The sequence below is a fragment of the Jatropha curcas genome, chromosome 11 (assembly GCF_041381405.1).
Source record: "Jatropha curcas cultivar XTBG-Jc1 chromosome 11, XTBG_Jcur_1.0, whole genome shotgun sequence".
Taxonomy (NCBI): domain Eukaryota; kingdom Viridiplantae; phylum Streptophyta; class Magnoliopsida; order Malpighiales; family Euphorbiaceae; genus Jatropha; species Jatropha curcas.
In genome coordinates, this window is record NC_143161.1 from 6,140,095 (window position 1) to 6,157,830 (window position 17,736).

The window sequence follows — 17,736 nt, forward strand, 5'->3', positions numbered from 1 at the left end:
TTTCTAACTGCTGCTTATTCCACTTTGAATGGAATCAGAACCTAATAAAAGATTTATAGTTGTTCTATATAAGATATGAGGAGGAATCATGTTGGACTCGCACAAAACGTAGAACTGACCAAGATCCAACATAAGGATTCATCACTTACTTTTGATGTTTTTTTAAAAGGATACTCTAACAAGGTTCATAATGTTGTTACTGTAGAATGCAATTCATAAATACATATCTATCAGCAAGAGAAAGCGTTAATTATTCAGCAATTTTCAAGAATATTTTCCTTTTCTTGTTCCAAGTAGTTCATCCAAAGACTACTTGCAAATCAATATCAACCAAAGCAGCATTGAGCAAAGCATACTTTTGGAAAGCATTTCATTATACCATAATTTCATCATGATTAATTACTTATGAAATATGACCATATTAAGACAAATCAGAGACCAGCTGATCTCCCCTTCATTTTCTTAGAAAAGAAACGCACTAGGCTATTTATTGGCCATTTTATATGGTTGCCTTATCATTGCTGATTAGTCATCAGTGCCGAAGTATCGATCACCAAACTCACCCATACCCGGTATGACTCGGAATTCATCATTTAATGAAACATCAATCTCCGATGTGACGATTTTCAAGGATGGGAACCTTTTGCAAACACAATGGATACCCTCAGGAGCCTAAAGTTCCAAAAGGGCATATCAGTAAATATAGGCAATCCAAATGGCATCAAAATGACCAAATATGACAAATAATATAAAACCCAACTTACAGATATTAGGTTTAGGAATATAATATGGGATTCTGGAACTCCTTTTTGTATTAGCAGTTCTATGGCTTGGTTAGCGGAGTTACCTACAAGGACATCAGTCATAGTGTCACTCATCAGCAATGAGGCAAAGTAATTGGATTACGTTCTTACAATCTTGTGATGTCTGAAAAGGTCTTATTGTATCACTCCATTTGCTACAAGGTTTTATGCCTTATTTTGGAACCCTTAATAACTAGTGAGCAATGAATAACACGCCCAAGCATATTTTGTCAATCACTTCACCAGAAATGTATTCCAAAATTTTTCAAAACGATGCAAATGCAAACATTGAGCTGGCGCATATGCCACCTATGGAAAAACATCTCTCCACATTCAAGTTTGTAATATAAAAATTTTATATTTGCACAAAATTGCAACTGAATATGAATGAATAAAGAGGTCTATATTTTTGTGATAGCGATACAAATCCAGAGTTCATATAACCATAAGGATAAGGAAAACATAAAACCTCTAATAAATAGTATGATTACCTGTGGCAAGAACAGGATCCAGAAGTAGGACATGCCTTTCTGAAATATCCTTGGGGAGCTTCTCATATATAAGCTGCATAAGTTGGGGATAGCAATTAATTGTTAATAATTGAACATGAATTAACTTAAAATTAGAAATGCAAATGGAATTTTGAGTCCTGCAAAGAAAATCAAATTCTTCACTTGTTTCCCATTGTCTCCATCACGGTGGATAAGAATTTTGCCTATTTTTATTCCTTTGCAACATGCACGCAGCGCATTTTCCATGCTTTCTCCACTGTAAATGATAAACAAGGCGAACTTGTTAGTAGAAAGAAATTCAACATCAAAGGCTCAAAATGACCCTAGCTAGCATCAGGAACTGCAAGCTGAAGAAGTGGATCCAAAGCTTATTGTAGCTTCAGAGTGTAATCAGAGCACTGGCAGTGCATTGCATTCCGAACAACTAAGATGCCACTGCCAGGTGACAAGGACCGCAGAAGTCAATACCTGATTTAAAGCTCACCTTCGAACAATAGAAACCCCACATAGTTTCTTGCAAAAGTCAACCCCAGTATACACAGATCCTGGAGAAAAACAAAGGAACTCTTAATGTTATGCAACAATTTCCGCCATTGCAAATTTAGCGAGAGCTAAATTCATATGAAGGTAATGTTCCAATGACTCATAGCAACCACATGAAGACAGTAATCCTAGCTAATGAAAACATTTCTTCCAGCATACCTTATCTTGATTTTACGATTCATTAACTAATTTATATGCCGGTAAGGGCAGTATAAAAATTAAACATTCTCAGTGCAGCTAAAATGGAGAGAGACAGAATAAAAAATAAACAGAAGACAGAAACCTGAGTCTCACTATTCACTTTCACTAACACACCTGTTGGTGTAATTACTTGCTTCTCTGTGAATGGCAAATGGCCAAGACCATGCTCCACAACCTGAAAATGAAACTCAATGGAAAATAATAAATTCCAAGTTTCATAATATCAAATGTGTGAAATAATAAATTCCAAGTTTCATAATATCAAATGTGTGTATATATGTACATATGGATTCACCAAAAAATTTCAATCGAGGTATAATAGAAAGAGTACCAGACGGATAAGCCGATCTGAATAAAATACAAAATCATGCTTCGATATTTCCTTATCTCGAATCAATGTATGCATACCTCTTATCTGTAATATGAGTAACACACATGAGCAACTCCAAAATAAGAATGATTAAAGCCAAAAGACATAATAGCCACACAAATATACACGCAGACTGAGACTCTGTGCATGTGCTAGTGTTTGTGTCCATAACATAGGAAGAACTTGTAGCGACACAAGCCTTCTCCAACTAATATATCTATCACCACATGGACTTCGACTGTTAAGAGTTAAAAAAGTTCCCTTTTCACCTATTTTTTGTTACTTGATCAAATATGCATATGGATAAAGAAAGAGCACTAGGTTCAAGTCTTACTTATGCTCAACACACCAAAAGTGTATTAACCTCTTTTTTAATTCATTGTTTAAGTGTCCAATTCTGTTGGCCCTTTGAATCTATGGCACCAAAAAAGTGCTAAACAGATGTTAAATCAAATAATTTCCTTTGACAATCTAAGTTTAAGCTTTTTAACAACTCTTTATAGTCCAGTACAACCCCATATGGTGCCACCTTCTGTATTCTATCAAAAAACAAGTCTAGAGGTTTGGGCCGCGAAACATCAAAGACATGGCCACTAATATAGCTCATAGATGCACTTTGCTCACACTAGAAAGCAGGAAAGACATTAACAAATTCAATTTCTTCACGTAATAAAATGTGGCTGCAAAAAGGAAGGGCAACAATGAATCAAAATAAAAAGAAGATATACCTGAAATGTTGATTGAATAACATAAACATTTGGGTATATTTTGCAAAGATCATGTTGACCAAGCTTTGTGCGGATATGTTGCACTATCAAATCAATGGCAACATGATTATCACCACCCCGGGGTATGATCACATCAGCATACTTCTTTGATGGCAGGATAAAATCATCAAAAGCAGGCTTCACAAACTTAGCATACTGCAGCACCAAAAAATACAACATAAACATCATTAAGGGGTTCAGGAGATTGCATCTCAAGTATATGAAATGTTCTCCAAGTTGACAACATAAACATCATTAACTACCCAAAACCATACAAGATAAAAATGATCAATCCTTTTTTTCCAGTGATGATCCATAAGCCCATAACATACCGACAAAGTCTTAATTAAGAAGAGGGCACTTACCTGCTCAAGAACAGAGTTTATGTCCCTGCCCCTCTCAACTGTGTCGCGCCTTATTCGACGAGCAAGCCTCACATCCGCATCTAGAAAACAAAAGGAATTTACTAACAGTAATAAGGAAATTAAACACACATAAAAGAAAAGGGAACAATTCAAAAGAAAGTCAATAGTAATACTATTCTCAGTATGTTTTTATATTTAACAATCAAAATCAACCACCTAGGTTTTCCTCATAAAAAACAAGTCAAGGCAAGAGGAAAATCCCCAGCCAAAAGATTGAGAATGCTAAAGACCATGAACCGGTTCTTTTTCAATCTCTCTAAGCAGAAACTAAGTTAGAACAAGATTTATGGGTTTAACATTCTGAGCCCAAAATTATAGTTGCCACTTTATAAGGAATTCTGATGTGCTGCATCTAAAGGCTTTAATTACCACTGTGCTACTACTATGGATTCAAAGGGAACATAATTCAATGAAAAGATTTATGGTTTTAAGGGAGAATGACATCCAGAGCCCAAAACATGCACAGTTTCCATTTATGCTGAATAAGGATGTGTCTACAAGTAGGTCCAACAAGAAGAATAAGATGTGCTGCATCTTAAGGATTTTAATACTGTTGTGCCATTGAAACATACAAGACTTTGAAATCAGTACTCAACTTACCAATTCGCAGCTTAAAATTCCTAAGTATATGAATTTTGACGCATGCACACATTACACTCAAGAGCAGTAAAATGAAGAGATTGGTAGTGATGGAGGTCACTGAAGCAATGCTAATGAAAGGCAGGAAAAAGGGTCCAAACCTGTGTCAACAAAAATCTTCATATTCATCAGATTGCGGACATGCTGGTCATGGAAAACCAGAATTCCCTCCAAGATAATTACATCAGAAGCATTTACCTGACAAAGAATTTTGGTTAGTATGGTAAAAGGAGTATAAAAGGTTCATAGATCAAATGACCCTAAGGAGGATCTAGAAAAATGGAACAAATACAGGGAAGTAACAGTTCACTCTAGTGCTAAAAATCTCCAAGTGAAACACCAATCAGCAAGGAAAACTAGAAATCCACAGCTGCTTGCTGGTTATTTATGGGACTATGGATCATTATAATCATTGTATGCAAGAAATTGAAGGTTGACCAAGACAAGATGCCGACTAGTAACAATGTCAAAATTTTAAATTATCAAAATATTTTCTATCATCATTAAATGATGTGCTTTGTATTTATAATTCTTCTGATAATATGCTTTCTATTTATAATCCCTCCTGGATTAATTCTTTTTTGACCATAAAAATCTGCCAACCTACAGCATGACTCAGAACTAAGATAAAGAAAAATAATTTCAATGTTACATCTTTTACATCAGTGGAAATGGTAAGCTAAAGTTGATAACCCTCTCATCCCCTCCTACCCAAACTGTCATTTGTTTCAGAAAAATGTCACTATGGAACAAAGACTCAAAAAGCTAAGGGTGATGAATCTAAAGCTTGCTGCTGAAAACAAACTCCCTATACAGCTTTTCATTCGCTAAAGGCCAAATTGAGGTCATGTTTATCAAAAGTTGAAGATTAACTCATTGTAAAGACAATTTTATTCCTACATTTTATTTGGTGGTGGTTGGAGGTTTTCTTTTGGGGGGAGGAAGGGGCAGTAGTTTTGGAAGTGAATATCACGATGTATAAATTTCTATGCATTTTGGAGATTACATTGCATTATAGTTTTGTTTGGGCAACCCAAAAAAAAAATAATGATGTAGTGTGATTACATATTTAGTTGCATCCTGCCAAAAAATAGCATAGAGGAACGAGATTGTTTTGGATTGAACAAATTTTGAAAGTTAGTACCTGCCTAAAGCTATCTGAACAGCGGCGATGGCTCTTAAAATCATAAATTGGAACCTTATAAGGTTGCCCACTTTTGAGCTTTTGGATGCAATCTAAAAGCTGTTCCGTGTCGAAAGCATCTATAAGAAAGACCCACATTAACAAACAATATACATTCTCAAAAATTGATTTACTACCAGAAAACACTTACATCCCAGGCATCAGCAGAAAATGAATCGAGTCTAGTCAAGCATGTGAAATTACCAGGATGATCAAAATTATACTCATGGACACGTTCCAATTCTGCAGGTGTCAAACCACGGTAAAATGAATCCTGCATCACACTCATAATCTGGTAAGCTATGCTGCAGAGATAAGAGAACACTCCATAAAAACTACGAAACTTGAAGTGGCACATGAAGCATTTCAGAAAACCTGATTGACAAGAACAACCCGGTGATCGTGAAGCTGTTGAATGATCATGTCACACACAGTTGTCTTACCCGAAGCTGTACCCCCAGATACTCCTGTTCGGTAACAGAAAAAACTAAAAACAATTAAAGATAAGGAAACAAATATGAAAAGGAACAGAAAACACAAATCCCTAAACCCCAAACAACAATGTTCAAATCTGTAAAATCATTATATTACAGAAGCAAACCAGAGGAGCAATGGAATTTCTCAATTAGCAACTATAACCATAATTAGCACATAATTCTAACATTTCCATTAAAGATAATAAAATAAACGAAGCTCAATGAAGTAATTAAAGTTAGATTATGGTAAAAATAAAGCAGTTTGGCATTCCAAAAGAACGGGAAAAAAAAAGAAAGAAAGGAAATGAGAGGGCAGAAATTACCGATAACAAAAGGCTGCTTTTGAGTTAGTTGAGAAGGAGAAGTAAAAGCTGAAGCGGAAGAAGTGCGGTGAGATGGCGAAGAACTGGAAGACGATGGCGGGAGACCGTCGAGGCGTAGGCCGGAGAAGTGAGGTCCCGACGCCTTCTCCATGACGTAGTCTATGCTATTCGTCTCCTCCATAGTTTCTCGCTCAAAATCTGTTTTCTGTTTACTGATCGCTGTTGAGTTTGAACCCGGAAAAGGGTCAAAGGGAAGCTATGTTTTGTTTCTGACGAGTTGTTCTTTTTTTTTTTTTTTTTTAATTGCTTGTTTTGGCCATATATATATAAGAAATGCAATAAATTCAGATATTTTCCAATATAAAACGAAAAACAAAAAGTAAGAAAGAAATAGGGAATTTGTTCTACCAAGTGGGTTTGTCCTAGTTGTGTAATATCTTGGTGCCAAATTAGGCCTATAATTTTTAGTTTGATCGGCCAAAACGAACTAGCAGTCTAAAACAAGCATTTGATTGTTTTATTATAAGGATTTTTGGAATAACGTCCTATGCTACGTACCAGGAAGCATAAGACCAATCAGACCTTATCATTAGCTTTTGAAAGTAGTCGAATGTTGAAATACATATGGCAATACCATATATATTCTGAAGTCTTGAAGAAATTAACAGATGATATAGCTTCCAATTCCATGTGTTGCAAACAAGTGCTCTGTGTTATTTTTTTTTTACAGGTAAATTAGTTATTCCTCCGAGCTACCTTCGCATATAAATTATGACAGTGAGCAGTGAAAGAACATTTTACTAATGGTTGAGTTCAGTAGCATGTATTTGTAATTAAATTGGATAATAAAATTGTTGGTTGGTTATTATTTAAACTTTGATCCAACTTTAATTCAGTGGAGCTAATCAAGTGTTGTCTGGTTAGTTTTCTCAATATAAATCTCGAGTTTGAATCATTTTAACCATAAAAAATTTTTACTAAATTGATAAGTCAAGCAGAAAATACTCATTTTATGTAATCAATTATGTTATTTTGCGCCTTGGAATGAATAAAAAATGCTAACAGAATTAGTCGTTTGTTCTCAAGTTCAAATCTATATTGGATTGAAATTATTCAAAATAGAAACTACAACTAATGAACTTTATTTTCATTCAATAACAAATATCCAAGACAAATGAATACATAACAACAAAATTATATCTCTAAAGCAAGAATTATAATTAATCATTGAACTCAACCTTAATAAACATATGCTCAAAACATGTAAATGAAGCTACAGGCAAAAAATGCAGCAAGAAAAACAGAGGAAGCAAAAGACTGAATTGAAGAAGCCAAGGAAGTTGCAGGTGGTGATGAAGAAGAGGAGTCAGGAGTAGAAGGAGCAGTTCCAGCTTCTGTTGTAATCTTAACCTTCATGCCTTGGTCGCAATGGCCTAATGTTCCACAAGCAAAATAACGAGTCCCAGGTTTTGTCAATTTCACTACATCATTTCCTGTGTTCTTGGAGTCCAATGCAGTTCCAAGATCACAATTCTTGTAAGCACTTTCACTACCAAGCTCAACTACACTATGTAGCCCTGATGTGTACTTGAAAACTGTTCATAATTATAGAAATTAATCTCATTAGAAATCAAATTTATAAAGAATAGTTACCTATTTAAAAGTGACTTTACTGACTAAATACGTTTGAGTTCAGCTGATAATCCTTTGTAAGATAAATGGTTTTAACCGTCGAAAAACACTTATGGATAAGGATAACTATGTATCCCAAAATAATAGTAGTCTCATATTTAAAAATTTTAGGATGCTCATGAAAGTATCAAAAAAAGAAAAAAGAAGATACGCTTTGAGTTAGTTAACAATCTCAGTGATTCTAACCGTCGAAAAACACTTATTGATAAAGATAACTATGTACCCCAAAATAATATTAGTCTTATACTTAAAAATTTTAGGATGCTCATAAAAATATCAAAAAAAAGAAAAAAGAAGATACATTTGAGTTCAGTTAACGATCCCGTGAATCTAACTGTCGAAGGACACTTATAAAGAAAAATAATCATGAACTCCAAAACGATATTAGTCCTATACTCAAAAGTTTTGAGGATGCTCGTGGAAATATCAAAAAAAGAAAAAAGAAAAAGAAAACTTACCTAGTTGATCTCCCACTTTAAATTTTGTATTAGAAGCCCATGAATTGAAATCTGTAGACTCTTCCCAACCTTGGCTTCCTCCAACAATATGTTGAGCAGCAAATGCTCTTTTAGCAATCAAACCAACAAAAACCAATACCAAGAAGATCCTATTCTCCATTCTCACTCTGTTAATTCAATTTTCTAGTGCTTGTTGGAAAAATTATTATTATCACCAAGATATATATAGTATATAAAAGAACTACATACCATCATTTTCCCATCTGTCTGCATCATCATTTTACATATAATTCCCCTAAATATAATTTAATAAGGTTTAATGCTCAATAATATTGATTACCCATATCATCCCTAAGAAGCAAGAGTTTGCCATGTTAACCCCAGACTCAAGAGTGATGCCAGTAAGGCATTTGTGTAATTAACTAAGCAACAAACTGACCAAGAATAATGTTCAAGCTCAAAGCAATACATACATATTTAGTGTTTGGGTAGCCTTAAAGCATTATCTAGTTGGTTAAAGGTCACACAGACAGAAGCTTAACGTTCAAACTAAGCTAGCTACATAATTGGTAATGATCATGCTCAATGGTGGGCTTTTGTGGAAGCTCCCAAGAAAATTTGTTGACAGACGTGTGATTTAATTTTAGGGAACAAAAGTATACACTTAAATTTATTATAATATTAATTTGAAAATTTAAGGGGATGATGACTCCTGTCAGCTCCTGTTTCCATTCATATTTGTTTGTTAAACGGTTACTTCAAATAGATCATTATTCTTGGAAACAGAACACATAACAATACAATATTGGAAATGCATAGCCTGTCTACAGATTTTCCTGCAGATTTTGACAATTTACTATCAAGTGGTAGACATTATTGGTTGAGATTTATTACAAAAGGGCTTTCATTTCTCTTCAACTAGTTTTTTTGAAGCTTTAGAAATGAAAAAATCTGGTTGTAGACAAGGTCTTTGGCATTGAACCCCATAACAAAATCAGCATGAGCATAATCTTTGATGAACTGAACATTAATCTTATCGACATCGTGGAACTTGAAGCTGTCGAGCAGTAGTTGCACGTCGCGAACATCAGAAAGAGCATCTTGTCCTCCATAGCTAATGAAGATAGGAAGATCATTTGCAATTTTTGATAAGTTATAAACTGGAGGTTTGGCTTCTCCATAATGTTGCATATTGTAAATAGTATTTCCATAGTTGTATTTTGCTATCACCCCATCTCGAACAACTGCAATGCAAAATTGATCAATCAGTTTTAACTTAATAGTATCCGAATCATCTCGAGGACAGAGAGGTTTTCGACTTCTAATATCGAACCAAATTACTGAAAAAAATAGAATTTTAATTTACTACCAACTTACTTTGAGCTAAATGAACCATGTTCTTGGTTGCTGTTGATTGAGGCTCGTTCCTCAAGAAAAGATCGACTGTAGAAGAATTGAGGCAGCAGTTCTTGCCTTTAATTCAAACAAGTGAACCATTAATAAATTATATGTATTTATCGTAGTTGAAGCCTAATTAATCAAAATTAAATAGAAAAATAGTGATAACCAGATAATTAATCATGAATTAATCAACTTTTTACCAGTAATTGCACTTAATAAATCATAGCAGTCAACACCCGGATAAGCACAGAGTGCTTTTAGAAATTTTGATCCTTCCTCTCTGTCAAGAAAAACAAAAGAACTTTTTTTTTTTTTCAAAAGAAAAAAAAAAAACATTGTTTCAACTTTTGGATGAGATTTTTTTCGTTAATTATAAGGAATTTGAAGTGATTACCCTTTTGGATTGAACTCTGCAAAGCCGAATAGTGTAGTGACCTGTAGAAATTAGCAGAATTTTTTTAAAAAAATTTAAGGTAATATATTTATGGTAGTAATATCATCAGCATTAATGAAAGTTAATTAATTAATTAATTACATACCTCACCAACAAAAGATTTAGCAGCAAGAACACCAAGTGCAGTGTTCATGTGGCTTAAGTAAGCAATGGGGCTCAACAAGACAGCAGATTTTACTTTGTCTGCTAGTAACCCTTCGGAGAAAGATGCCAATGCTATTAATGTTCCCTGCAAAATTAAATAATATATTAATTAACTTAATTAACACAAAATTAATTAAAATTTATAAGGTAGTGATTAATTATATTTACCAGGGAATGACCAATGTAATGTATCTTCTGATAAGAGTGGACATAAATATGGTCAAAAACTGCTGGTAGATCATAGGTTACCAACTCATCCCATGACCAATTCCAAAATTCCTGTCACATAATAAGAAATAAATTTTAAAAAACATTAATTTTTTTCACAAAACTTTTTTTTTTCTTTTTTATTTATAGCACAGCTACTCTTGCAGCTTCAAAAAGGGAAGGGAAAGCCACCAGTAGTGGTGATTTTTTTTCGTTTGACAAGAATCGAACACTCCACCTCTTACTTAAAGATCTAAGTTTTAATAATAATTTAAGTATCAAAAAAATTGAGAAAGAACCGGTTGATCAGCGACAAGCCTAGTGTGTCTCCGGCTAAATCTGGTGCCTCTTGTGTTAGCAATCCACACATCAAAACCTTTATCAGCCAAAATCATTGGTAAATTTTCTTCGGGTGAATTCAAAAGCCATGTTGTTCCATCCTGCATAATGTGAACATTAAAACAAAAAGAAAAGAAAATAAATTTCTTTTTTAACAAGTTAAATTATAACAAATTAAGGGTTTTCTTTTTATTTCACACTCTTTTTGAATATAAAATTAATATTGTTTTTAAATATAAAACTAATATTGTTTTTAAAATTTATGACTCACGTGGCTTCAGCTAAAATATATCATTAAAAAGTTTCTAGAACATGGGAAATAAAATGAAATGTCAGCATCTAGATGATTACATCACAAAACAAGAAATTTATGTTGAGAAATTTCAACAAAAACAACAATTTTTTTTTTTTTTTTCTCAGAGAAGAACAGCTATTAATTAAGTGAAGTCCACATGTAGACGAAATTAGCAGCCCAATTTAGGGATTACGTACTTATCTTATTATGAAGGATGGTGCATGGCTTGCATCATGTGCCCTATAAAATACAGGCAAATCCATGATCATTCTACACAGCCTACCACGTAGTAAGTATATATCCAATTTCACTTTCTTTCTTTTTTTTGTTAAAATTTCACTTTTTGATTTAGCTTTGTCTAGTTGCACCGAAAAAGATACTCATTTTAATTTTTTGATACCTACATATACATATTCATTCCGCTGTTTATCACGTATCGAGATACATCTATTCTATCAAATTAAATATATATTCATTTTATCGTTTATCACGCATAAGACGGATAGATTACAAATTGAATTGGATTTTAGTTAAATTTTATAGGATTGGTCGAATTTTACTTTTAAAATTTATACCCATCCATCTTTAAATAAGACGAATTTTATCCGTCTGATTCAAATCAGGTTCGATGAGGTATTCGAAGGAGAATGAAATTGCCATCTCATAAAGAAACAAAAAAGATATGCAATTATTGGTCAAGAAGTAGACGTCATTTTCAAGATGCAAAAAATTAAAAAAAAGTGTATAAATACGTTCAAGAATATATATATACTTTTTTAAAATATATATATATATATATATATATATATATATATATATATATATATATATATATATATATTTCTGGATGTTATTACATTACGTAGACTAACTTTATCAGTTTAGTTTCTTGTCTATGTTCATATTTTCATAATTCAGACGCGCAAACCAATCCCTCTTTTTTTTGGATAGAAACATTATCTGTTACTTTGCTTTTATGAGTTCAGCTTTTTTTTTCATGAAACCATGTGATAAACTCATTACAAAACCAAGGAATTCAACTCATTATTTTACCAACTTTAATCATAATAATATGGACTAACTGCTAAACTTATCAATGATCATCAATCTTTTATCAGTTTCAGAAACCTCTTCTTTCTTCTTTCTATGAAATTCTTAGTTCTAAAATCTCACAACTTTATCATATATTTACATTCACCGCTATGCAGGATTACTCTTTTCCAGCACTGTAAAACCCTAATTAATGCGGAAAGGAAACAAAAAAAAGGAATCAAAAGCTAGCAATAACATACCACAAGAACTCCATGCTGTATTAGAACTGGTGGCCGGTTAGGACTCGGGTCTCCATAGCGACCTTCTGGTATTCTCTGCACACTAAGTATATATCCATCTTTGGTTCTAACCTGAAAAAAGTTACGCAGATGTCGACTTCTTAATTGATTTCCAAGAATTCAAGAAATGAAAGAAGATAGAATTGGAAACTTTATATGTTCTTGTTCGTACTTCAAATTCCTGGCATTTGTAACCGTGAATTCTGACTGAAGAAGCACAAATACCATTGGGGAAGGGATCCGCGACTTGCTGCGCATAGGCAACACATAAGAAGCTTATTAAGCTCGTAAGAAATGTAGACAGGGAAACGAGAGCCATTAAAGTAGTATTTTTTGCTCCTGTTGTTGAGGTGGGGAGTGGAGAGTGGAGAAGAAGAAGTGTGCTTTTATAGTAAGAGTTTAAAGAAAAAGCTTTGTTTCCCTATCTCTTTTCATGGGTTTTACTTAACAAACTTTCTCTCTTTTGACGTTATAAAATACCCAATTGATGAAGCATATGGTGGTGTGGGACCCAGATCTCGTTCTTCCTTTTTGTTTTTATTTTTTATTTTATTTTTATTTTGCTTCTTATCCTGTGTTTTCTTTTTTTTTTTTTTTTTCTAATGTAGTCTTGAAAACCGAGAAATCTGACATTATTGGAATATAGTGAAATATTCTGTATAAATGGAAACTCCAATATTTACTAAATTAATAATAGTTACGGGTGAGTAAAAACCATATTCGGTGTGGGAGTTGGAGCATTGAGAGGATCTTTTCCTAGTACGAGAGGACCGGAAAACAATTATTTTGAGGAGGCTAAATAAAATTTTTTTAAGTTTTTAGGGAGCAAGTAAAATTTTTCTATATTTTAAGGATCAAAATGTAACTTTTTATTTTTTAAAAATATTAAAAAATTATGTCTTATTGGCTTCATTTAGACTCCGTTTGTTTCCGTAAAATAATTTACAGAAAAATATTTTCCTAGTCAAAAGAAAATTAATTTCTGGACGTTGACAAATCTTATAAATCTATATTTTTTTTTAATTTATTAATCATCATAGTCACTATCATCCGTCATCATTTACAACCGACCAAGACCACCGGCCACAGGCGGTTTTTTCATAATTTATATATATATATATATATATATATATATATATATATATATATATATATATATATATATATATATATATATATATATATATATATATATATTTTGCATTCTTCTCATATTTTAACAATAAAATTTTTAATTTATGAAATTGCTATTATTATTAATATTTTTATGGCCTTATGACATAAAAATTTTAATATTTTTAATTAATTTGCAATATTACAACCAAACAATGAAAAATAAATTATTTGAAAAATATTTTTCAACAAGTTATTTTTTTATTTTTCTGAAACAATAAGGAACATTAGTGAATATTGAATCACAATGAAACATAACGCAATATAATAAAATGTACATATTTCTAATATAATATTTATATTAGAAACATATTATATTAGTAATATTTTTTATCTATGTTGCACTTGCACGTGTATGAAAATGTAAAAATGAGAAAATGAATATAGAAAAATGATAATTTAAGTATAAGTTTATATGGATAAATAATATTTTAACAGGAAAGCAGACATTTAAAAACATAAATGCTTATAATTGAGAATTTCCATGCAATATAGCATATTATATTATATTACAGTCATGAAGTTTGATTTTCTATTTTTTTTTTTTATTATCAAAAACATTAATTTTTAATGTGAAAGCTAAAATGGATTTTGAGAACATTGGACAATCATACTATGAAAAAAGACGAAAAAGATGGGTGAGGAATTAATATTAGTTTGAAATATTATATTTTGAAAATTGCTTACATAACCAAAACAGTTCTTGGGGTCCACGTTGTCATATGATTTAGTACATAGACTGTACTCACATAATGATATTAAGATAAGGTCAATCTAACAAATTACTACGGTGAGTGTTGTTAATTAGCCCTTTTGGAAAAATATACATGAGACAAGTTAATTTCTTCAAAATATAATAAAATTAGAATTCAGTGATTTAAGATTTAGGGTTTAAAGTTTATATTTTAAAGTCTTAGAATTTAGGATTTTATTAGAATTTAGGATTTAGGTTTTAGGGTTTGTAATGAAATATGCACTCTAATTAATGTGCTTTCAGCGTTCTAATGTGATTATACATATTATTACACATGTTTTATAATATCTGTCACATTTGAGAAAATAATTTGTTCTAAAATATTTGTTACATTTGTAGTTTCGATGAGTAATAAATTTTACTTTTCCCATATTTATCAATTGTATATGACCAATAATTATTACTTGAATTTAATGATTTTTTTAGATAATTAGTGTTAAATTAAGGGTAATATAGTCAATTTATTTAATAATTTATTGTAATTTAGATAAATTCAATGGATTTTTTTAAGGGACATAAAATTTCAAATATGATAAATATTATGAAATAGATGTAACGGTATTTTATAATTTTAGAAATATATGTTTTTTTTTTTTTTTAAGGAAAGCAATTTATGTGATTAAGGCTGTTTGTCCTGTAACAGAATATTTAGTGACTAGAATCAAAACAATATTTTTATTATATTGTTTAGTACTCTAGCTTTTATAATTTATAATGGTATTTAGAGATTGTGCAAACGAAAGTATGAGATATTACTGTTCTTAACACTTAACTAAACGTTTGTAAAACAACCGGCGACTGTTAGAATAACTAATATAACTCAATAGACTTGATCATTTATTTCCAATATTTCTAAGCAACGTTAAGGCTTTTCACCCTTTTATGCAGATGTGTTTAGTAGGGATTGAATCTTAGAGCTCTTCTCATATATTCAGCCTGCGTTGTCAACTGAACTACAACCATAAGTAAAGCAAACAATATTAATTAATTAAATTTAACCTTTTGGTTTCTTCCTAGTTTGGTATATCTTTTTCTAATAAGTTATTTTCTGGAAAGGTAGGTCACCTTAGTGAGTAACCTAATTGGCCCGTTTCTGAACAAAATAGCTGAATTAGTAAAGAGAAAGGGATGTAAAGGAAGTGATTTGAAGCAGGTGATGTGCCAAGAACAAGGCCGCTTACTCCGCCTATAATTTCTCCTTCTGATTCCGTCCACGCCTTTAACTTCAATCATCACCCACTTTATCATTTTGCTACTTTCAGGGGAAAAAAAAAAAAAAAAAGACAAAATTTTAATTTTTTTTTTAAATTTCTCCAAACAGTCAAAGATAAAATAGTAATTTTCAGTCAAATCTCAAGCATTTTAACTTGTCCTGAAAATAATTATTGATGAAAAAGTCACTAAAATTTTATTTTTAAGGGTCATAAAGATCACAAGTAATATCATGAAATCCATACATGTAGCGGCTGAGATAGAGAATGTAGATTGTAAGCTAATAGAACCAATCTGATTCTCTGAAAAATTGGAATTTCGTACTTCTATTGGATCCCTAGAACTAGATTCGGGAAAGAACCAATCGGTAGTGAAAATCTAAATTCAAATTAAATAATCCACTTACTTATCATAATTTGGAATTCACAACTTATGAATGTAGTTTATGTTTTGTTTGGTACTATGATAGAGTTTACACCTTTCACAATATTATTATATAATTTCAATTATAGAACTTGCAAGAATTGGTAAATATGTTTGCTCCAAATTACCAACAATGATAAATTCTATATTTTCTAATTTCTTCACAATTGCACACATAAATAAAATAGACTAGACGGAAACTTTGCATACGATGCTATTGATGAAAAAAAAAAAAAAACCTTTTGAATTCAATCATTAAGATCCAATAACGATCTAATCAAGATGATAAGACAGACGTTTCCGGTTTCTACCCGATTCAACCGGTGGCCATATATGGGCTTTATAGTTCCAAATGTGAAAAAGAATCCAATCATTGAATAAGAACAGAAAAAGAGAATATAATGTTTTATGATTAAATGTTAATCAAACCTTTGCATGGGATGGGCTTTCTCTCTTCTGTTTCTGAAGTTTTTTGTTTGTTATGAACCCTAACAACCTATGGTGGTTTCCTAGATGGGCCTAAAGCTAAGCTCCGGCCTTAGGCTAAGTGTCGTCTTCCATCCACACTTTCATGCCTTTAGGAACTAATAACTTCGGTTATTGCAAGAAAATAAAATAAATTTTTAGGCCAGAAATAAGTGAAAAACAAGGCCATGTTTAAAGAAAATGACAAGGTGAGAAGTGCATTTGTGTCTCAATTACATTCTCAAATCAATTTATATGATTATCATAATTACATTCTATTTTTAGATAAATTAAAGAATACGATCATTATTTTAATTTGTCACCACGTGTGCATTTAAAAATTACATTCTGAATATTAATAAAAAGGATGACCCAATGCATGAAGCATCCATGATATTGAACTTAGGAGAGGGTTGATGTATGCTGTCTTCTCACTATTTTTTTTTTTTTTTTTTTCATTTCATAAAGAGAATGTTTATGTAAGTCACAATTATAATCTCCAGGTTATAAATAGAGTAACTTTATCGTTACACTAAAACTATCTTAAATATTAAATTCAGTGATTAAATGTAAATAAAATGGAGAGTAAATTTGCTTAGTATTTATTAGTTTTTTAAAACTTCATTTTAAAAAATATCAAATTTACTACCAGCCAAATTTTTAAAACTTTTTCATTTTAAGAAAAAGTTACATATAAAGACAGGCCCCATGTATAAAACCCATAGTAGAATCCAAAAGGAAAGTGAAAGTCTGCTACCAGCCAAATTTTCAGAAACAGACTTATGGTTCCTTCCTTCCCATATCGTGAAGCATGGAGAAATATCAGCTAGTCCACCAATAGTCGGTCCTCATCCATGATAAAAACAAGAAATGAATAAGATAAACTGATGAAGTCACAAGAAATGAATAAGATAAACTAATTAAGTCACATGCTTATGTTTAGTCCTTGGACCTTTGCTTGCAGTTGTTATGGCTCATCTCCTAGAAAAAGAACTTCCAGTTTTGTTAGGATATGCAATGAGCTTTGCACTTTAGGATAAGACTATACCTTCAAAGTATACCTTGCCATACCAAAACTGCCATTTCACATCATATAAACCTGATTGAAACAAAGTTGTTTCAAATGCATATAATGCAACTATAGCA

The 17,736-nt window shown here is 31.8% G+C and overlaps 3 protein-coding genes across 5 annotated transcripts; all 3 read right to left on the reverse strand.

Annotated features, from left to right (window-relative positions):
* Positions 1-228: 228 nt before the first annotated feature.
* On the reverse strand, positions 229-6,654 carry UKL2 (uridine kinase-like 2). 2 transcript variants are annotated; one of them, XM_012215176.4, is made up of 14 exons: positions 6,243-6,640; positions 5,819-5,910; positions 5,648-5,717; positions 5,405-5,523; positions 4,362-4,458; positions 3,562-3,641; positions 3,158-3,352; positions 2,391-2,474; positions 2,174-2,234; positions 1,800-1,860; positions 1,478-1,571; positions 1,295-1,367; positions 765-847; positions 229-672 (listed from the first exon to the last, which is right to left on the reverse strand). In XM_012215176.4, the coding sequence occupies exons 1-14, from the start codon at positions 6,421-6,423 to the stop codon at positions 526-528; spliced, it is 1,437 nt and encodes a 478-aa protein (XP_012070566.1). In that variant the 5' UTR covers positions 6,424-6,640; the 3' UTR covers positions 229-525. The 2 variants fall into 2 exon arrangements, with proteins under 2 accessions (XP_012070566.1, XP_012070572.1); XM_012215182.4 differs by lacking the exon at positions 2,391-2,474 and having other exon boundaries at positions 6,243-6,654.
* Positions 6,655-7,368: 714 nt separating this feature from the next.
* On the reverse strand, positions 7,369-8,604 carry LOC105632751 (Cupredoxin superfamily protein). The gene is made up of 2 exons (XM_012215193.4): positions 8,393-8,604; positions 7,369-7,837 (listed from the first exon to the last, which is right to left on the reverse strand). Exons 1-2 carry the CDS (start codon positions 8,550-8,552, stop codon positions 7,497-7,499), a joined length of 501 nt encoding a protein of 166 aa, XP_012070583.1. The 5' UTR covers positions 8,553-8,604; the 3' UTR covers positions 7,369-7,496.
* A 541-nt stretch (positions 8,605-9,145) lies between these two features.
* MPL1 (Myzus persicae-induced lipase 1) lies at positions 9,146-12,954 on the reverse strand. 2 transcript variants are annotated; one of them, XM_012215202.4, is made up of 9 exons: positions 12,736-12,954; positions 12,525-12,635; positions 10,898-11,038; positions 10,560-10,670; positions 10,333-10,476; positions 10,188-10,228; positions 9,994-10,094; positions 9,770-9,865; positions 9,146-9,636 (listed from the first exon to the last, which is right to left on the reverse strand). In XM_012215202.4, the coding sequence occupies exons 1-9, from the start codon at positions 12,880-12,882 to the stop codon at positions 9,311-9,313; spliced, it is 1,218 nt and encodes a 405-aa protein (XP_012070592.1). In that variant the 5' UTR covers positions 12,883-12,954; the 3' UTR covers positions 9,146-9,310. The 2 variants fall into 2 exon arrangements, with proteins under 2 accessions (XP_012070592.1, XP_012070599.1); XM_012215209.4 differs by having other exon boundaries at positions 9,994-10,073; positions 12,736-12,941.
* Positions 12,955-17,736: the final 4,782 nt, after the last annotated feature.

What these genes read in the sequence shown, in the direction of transcription:
- MPL1 (XM_012215202.4), bottom strand. Translation starts at nt 12,882, where the DNA reads ATGGCTCTCGTTTCCCTGTCTACATTTCTTACGAGCTTAATAAGCTTC. An exon ending in CTAAATCTTTTGTTGGTGAG is followed by an intron (nt 10,229 to 10,332) that starts GTATGTAATTAA and finishes TAATTTCTACAG; the next exon opens with GTCACTACACTATTCGGCTT. An exon ending in CATGGTTCATTTAGCTCAAA is followed by an intron (nt 9,637 to 9,769) that starts GTAAGTTGGTAG and finishes TTTGCATTGCAG; the next exon opens with TTGTTCGAGATGGGGTGATA.
- LOC105632751 (XM_012215193.4), bottom strand. Translation starts at nt 8,552, where the DNA reads ATGGAGAATAGGATCTTCTTGGTATTGGTTTTTGTTGGTTTGATTGCT. An exon ending in TAAAGTGGGAGATCAACTAG is followed by an intron (nt 7,838 to 8,392) that starts GTAAGTTTTCTT and finishes AATTATGAACAG; the next exon opens with TTTTCAAGTACACATCAGGG.
- UKL2 (XM_012215176.4), bottom strand. Translation starts at nt 6,423, where the DNA reads ATGGAGGAGACGAATAGCATAGACTACGTCATGGAGAAGGCGTCGGGA. An exon ending in AAAGCAGCCTTTTGTTATCG is followed by an intron (nt 5,911 to 6,242) that starts GTAATTTCTGCC and finishes GTTACCGAACAG; the next exon opens with GAGTATCTGGGGGTACAGCT. An exon ending in GGATCCTGTTCTTGCCACAG is followed by an intron (nt 848 to 1,294) that starts GTAATCATACTA and finishes ATGTCCTTGTAG; the next exon opens with GTAACTCCGCTAACCAAGCC.